At 43.4% G+C, this 5,000-nt stretch overlaps 2 protein-coding genes across 2 annotated transcripts in view; both read right to left on the reverse strand.

Moving 5' to 3' along the window:
- LOC143025714 (uncharacterized) overlaps nucleotides 1–287 on the reverse strand; it is a 630-nt gene extending 343 nt beyond the window's left edge. The window contains exon 1 of the mRNA XM_076185717.1: nucleotides 1–287. This exon is cut by the window's left edge and continues 343 nt beyond it. Within this exon, the coding sequence (XP_076041832.1) occupies nucleotides 1–287 (287 nt within the window).
- A 12-nt stretch (nucleotides 288–299) lies between these two features.
- On the reverse strand, nucleotides 300–4,226 carry LOC143025715 (uncharacterized). The gene is made up of 4 exons (XM_076185718.1): nucleotides 4,052–4,226; nucleotides 3,548–3,718; nucleotides 3,080–3,455; nucleotides 300–2,784 (listed from the first exon to the last, which is right to left on the reverse strand). Exons 1-4 carry the CDS (start codon nucleotides 4,224–4,226, stop codon nucleotides 300–302), a joined length of 3,207 nt encoding a protein of 1,068 aa, XP_076041833.1.
- Nucleotides 4,227–5,000: the final 774 nt, after the last annotated feature.

The following is a 5,000-nucleotide window of genomic DNA, read 5'->3' on the forward strand; positions in this document are numbered from 1 at the left end:
CCTCTCCCCAGAGCCAATAGATTTTTCGCAAATATCTTGTTCTTTGCGTCATCTGCCTTGAGTCTCACGTTACGTGTTAGTTCCAACTTTAAAAGGTCGTCCCAGAAATAACCGGACTTTATACAGTATTCGAGCTCATCATTCATTCCTCCCCCTCTTATAACTGGGAGGATTTGACGAAAATCTCCCGCACAGACAAATACTATCCCCCCCATAAACCTTCCTGGAACGCCCAAAATGTCCCGAAGGGAAACATCAAGAGTAGCTAACGTGTTCTTGTTTGCCATCACAACTTCATCTCAGACTATTAGAGACGTCATTGATAGGAGCTTCGCCAACTCTGAGTTTTTCTTGATGCTACAGGCGCACACTTCGTTGTAATCCATTAACGGGATCTTGAACATGTTATGTGCAGTTCTTCCTCCATGCAAAACAGTAGAGGCGATACCCGATGAAGCGACAGCCAAGGCAATTTTTCCCTGAGAACGAACAGTATCCAGTAAAATGTTGAGCACGAAAGACTTTCCCGTCCCACCTGGAGCATCCAGGAATATCCCATTGTGCCTGTACTTTTGGGCGTTCTCGATGCGAAATAGCACAGTATCGTAACAGAGTCTCTGTTTGCTGTTCAGAAGAAGAGACTTCTCCTTCACCTCTTCTGTCAACTTCTCTTTGTTATAGGCCTTTTCTCGGCGTATGATGTTTGATGTTTTCTCGCCACATCTTGAAAGTGGTAGCCCATATTGGGTGATAGAGCCCCCTCCGCAGTTCCACACATGTTCCTGGATATCGTCTAGAGCGTCAAGGTAAATTTCATCGTTGTATTCCGTCGCTTTTTGGCGCTGCAGGAAGTCACTGGCGAACAAATCTTTGGTCTCTTCCCAGATACCTGACTGGTCCTCTAATTCCGAAAACACCAGAATGTTCGCGTAAGTAGCTCGCAACTGATTGCGGTCATTAGTGTGGTTGATGATTTCCAATATAGTTTTCTTCCAAGTTTCTTTGTCGTTTAGGAGTCCCATCGCTTTAACGGCTCTGTAAGTGGGGTAGATCACCCCTTCAAATGTCCGAAGATCCCCGTAAGACGTAGGCCCCTTTACGTGTGTTAAAAGTAGTCTCAAATAGAAGAGATCGACAGTTTTATTTGTGACAGCACGTATCCTTCCTAGAGAAGATGCTGTCGTCTTCCTTTCTTCCCAGACACTGCTAGTGTTATTAAAAACAAAGTGGTTGGGAAGCTGATTATAATATAGGCCTGCTGAAAATTCGTTTCGCGCACACAGTTTGAAGAAAGCTGTCAAATGAGTGTCTTTAGAGGTTTTTCTATCGATCTCCTCCTTAGACGCGTTCTCCTTGAAAAATACCACATTCTCTCCTTCTAGATGCAAGTCAAGAGTTGCCACAGCGGGGTGACTTCTGTGAATCGCAAATTTGAAAATCTTCCACGACGCCTCATTCGCATTGACAAATCGTGCCTCCTGGAATTTTCTCACTTTATTAACATCTTCCCCTTCTTTCGTTTTCGAAAACAGAATGCGGTCACATCCTTTGTTGACGTACTTTGTAACGTAGGCTATGCACTTTATAGAATTTGAGCACTCAACATTTATGTGCGTGTTATACTTTAAACATAGGTACGGGCTGTAGGGGACAACCCATGAATTGTCAACTTTGATTTTCTCTCCCTTTACTTTTTTCTCGAAAGAGTGGCCCCCTTCACCTACTGCTGTCCGTTCGATACAGAGGGTACCCATTGTTCCCAAAGTACATGTCGCCCCCCTGCACACTTTCGGAAAACCCTTTCCACACAATGATGTGGAACCGTACTTTCCTTGACAACATAGTTGGGACTCGTCAAAGCCTCTACAGGGGCCGTGTATCATGTTCGTTGTCACAATCTCATATAAGCGCGGCTCTTTATTTTTGTCAGGTATCTCAGCTGATATCACCCTAGAGACGAAATCGGCAGTAACGTGGCGTTCCATCCAAAGAAGGATATGAACATGAGGGAGACCTCTTTTCTGCCACTCAACACTCAGTAGGTGTGCCTTAACGCGCCCAAACACGTTTTTAATCGTCAGATCGTCCATCAGGCTGTCCACTTTCAACTTGAAAATCCGACTAACAAAGTCAGGGCGGTCATACATCCGGGAGATGTCACAACCGACAGCCTCCACGGCTTGTTTCAACTCTTCCCAATGAGGATTCATTGTAAAGGTGATAAAAAAGTCTGGAGACCCGTAAGACGACACAAAAGCCAAGGCGTCTTGCTGCCGCGCTTTCATGTATCTTGGGCCCCCAACAAATGAAGCAGGGATAATCACCCGTTGACCCGCCTTTCGGTTATCCCCGTCCCCTATAAGAATATCAGCGCGCTCTTTCCGCAACTCCTGTTGATTGTGTTCGATGAAAGACAACCTGTCAGACTCAACTTTCACGTAATTATCCACAACAAATTGTTGGAAAAGACGGGCCCCTTTAGTCACATAATTAAAAACACCTTCTCTTTCCATGTAAAGAGAGGCGTAGTACATGCAAGGGCTTAGCCTACTGTATGTTGCAGGAATATGTTTTGAACAACAGATGTCTGCTTTGCGTTGCTTTTTCAGAGTGCAAGAATGACCGACGTCTCCATTGGGAAACAGGAGAGGATACTGAAAAACATCGTAGAAGAAGTTGGTGTGACTCATAAGTCTGAGACTAAATTTTGAATCTTCCTTTGGGGAACCTATCACTATTTCCAATGGGTCTCTTGAGGGGCCCAAATTAAACGATGGCTCCCACCTGCGAAGAAGAAGTGGGAAGGTGGTAGACTCCTTTATGTTCGCGGGTTGTTAGATTCTCAGCGGCTTTCAAACGTAATAGACACCTGGGGTAATTTGCCATATTTCTTGACGTGAGCTTCCATGAGCTGTTTAGCCGTCTCTAGCTCTTTCAACATCCCAGACAGACACGCGTTATGTTTTTTGCCATGTATTCGTAAAAGTGTGTGATAATCTTCTCGTTCTCTGAAAGAACCTTTTCCTCCCTAGCTCGTCTCTTCTCCGTTTCGTTCATTTTCCCCTTGCCATTTCCTGACTTTGAAAAATGTTGAACCGCCAGAGTGCGAAGTTTAATCTGCTGATCTTTCTCGTGGTAGAAATAAAGATCCAAGAAAGAATTATTCTTCCTCCAAAACGGGTTTTTCTCAGAATTACTGTCATGATCAAAATGCACGTCTTTCCCAGTCAAAGACCCCTTTTTTAGCAACCCGGGCTTCAATGAGCCTAGTCTGTGGTACACTCGTCCCTGAATTTTGTAACACAGTGCCTTTTCCCCTGCGTTCTCCAGCTTACTCGAAGTCGCAAAAGATGTGAAAGAAAATACTAAATTGAAACCAGCGATGTGTTTCAAAAATCTTTCAGAGAGAACGGTTTTACCTTCGTAGAGCTCTCTTATTGTCCCGTCCTTAATATCTGAGGGCAACAATAAAGGAGTTTGACCCAAGTTGCAACAGATTGTTTTGTTTTCTCGTTTCCACAGCACAGCAAAGCTGAACAGACTTTACATTTGAAATCCCCCAATTGGCCGATGTGATGCGGAAAAGTTTGAACAGAGTTTTCCCTAAGAAACCCAAGCAACTCCTCCCTCACAGTTTCTCGCTGGTCGGAATCTGGCTCCTTCAAATGACGTTCGGATCGTTCTTTTCTCAACTTGTCAAGAACATTTTTCTCTTCCTCTGAAAAATCCTAAGGAGTCTCTCCAAATCGCAGGAAAACTTTCACTTTCTTAAACGCCTCACGTCTCTTCCTTTTTTCGGCCCGCAATTCTCGCGCTTCTTGTATCTTTTGGACCTTTTCTTCTCTTTTGAACTCCCGCAGTTCTCGTGCTTCTCGTATCTTTTGGGCTTTCTCCTCTCTCTTTAACACCCGCAATTCTCGTGCTTCTCGTATCTTTTTGGTCTTTTCTTCCTTCAATTTTGCGCGCATTTCTCTTTTTGAGACCCTCTCTTCCGTCTTTTGAAGAATTTCTCGTGCTCGGTCCTCATTTAACTTCTCTGCCTCCAATTTACTCGAAAACTGCTGACTATCATTCCCTGGTGCACCAGAAAGGTTTTCGGGCGTTTCCTCTTTCACGGGACGCCGGTCATTCTTTTTCTTCAGCGCGTCTTTGACCTTCTTGACCGCATATTTGTTGTAACGTTTAGCCCTCTGGTATGCCTTATAGAATAAATCAAGATAATGCATCTGGTAGATTCTATGGTCGCTTCGTCCACCATGTTTCGTGAAACTTTTGTACCCCACAAAGTAATGCTTCGAAAAACCATTTGACTATTCTTCTGTTATTTCTCCATCAAACAATTCCAGAGTATCAAACTTTTCGTCGCTGTACTCAAAATCTTTGCACTCCCTTAGGGAAGCGTTGAACCGAATGACTTTCCTGTGTAATTCTTTAATTGTTTTGTGGACCGAAAAAATCTTCGTGTTATTGTAAAGTTCAGGAAATGCTTTAGTGTGTTCAGCCCGTAAAGTATTCTGCAACCCCCGGTTATTCTCAAGACTTCCTTTTGAGACCTTCTTGCAATCAGCCACCCACTTCCAGAAATGGCGTTGCCGCCTTCTCTTGATTGCCGCGTTTTGGGGCATCGTGCACGTCTCCGGAGTGACGTTCCCCGTCAAAGTTAATTGCCAATCTTTGCTTACCCCCACCGCTTTCGGTATCCCTGTTTGCCACGGATAGGCCGGAAGGACGAAAGAAACACATGCCTTATCTCAGTGAACTTTTTTATTTTTAGTTATTCATTGATTGATATACGTATATATACATATATACGTATATATATTTATATATATACATATATATATACATATATATATACACATATATATATACATATATATATATATACATACATATATATATATATACATAATTATATATATACATATATATATACTTCTTAGACTCTCTTCATGGCGTCTGTTGACAACTCGCCAGTGAGACGGGGTCGCCGGAACGAG

This window comes from Oratosquilla oratoria, chromosome 5, assembly GCF_046742065.1.
Source record: "Oratosquilla oratoria isolate Oo_2021 chromosome 5, ASM4674206v1, whole genome shotgun sequence".
Classification (NCBI taxonomy): Eukaryota; Metazoa; Arthropoda; class Malacostraca; order Stomatopoda; family Squillidae; genus Oratosquilla; species Oratosquilla oratoria.

Excerpts from the sequence above, each read along its gene's own strand:
- LOC143025715 (XM_076185718.1), bottom strand. The coding sequence starts at position 4,226 with ATGCATTATCTTGATTTATTCTATAAGGCATACCAGAGGGCTAAACGT. Across the intron at positions 3,456-3,547 it reads CCAATTGGGGGATTTCAAAT|ATATTAAGGACGGGACAATA; the intron begins GTAAAGTCTGTT and ends TGTTGCCCTCAG. Across the intron at positions 2,785-3,079 it reads GCGGTTCAACATTTTTCAAA|GTGGGAGCCATCGTTTAATT; the intron begins GTCAGGAAATGG and ends TCTTCTTCGCAG.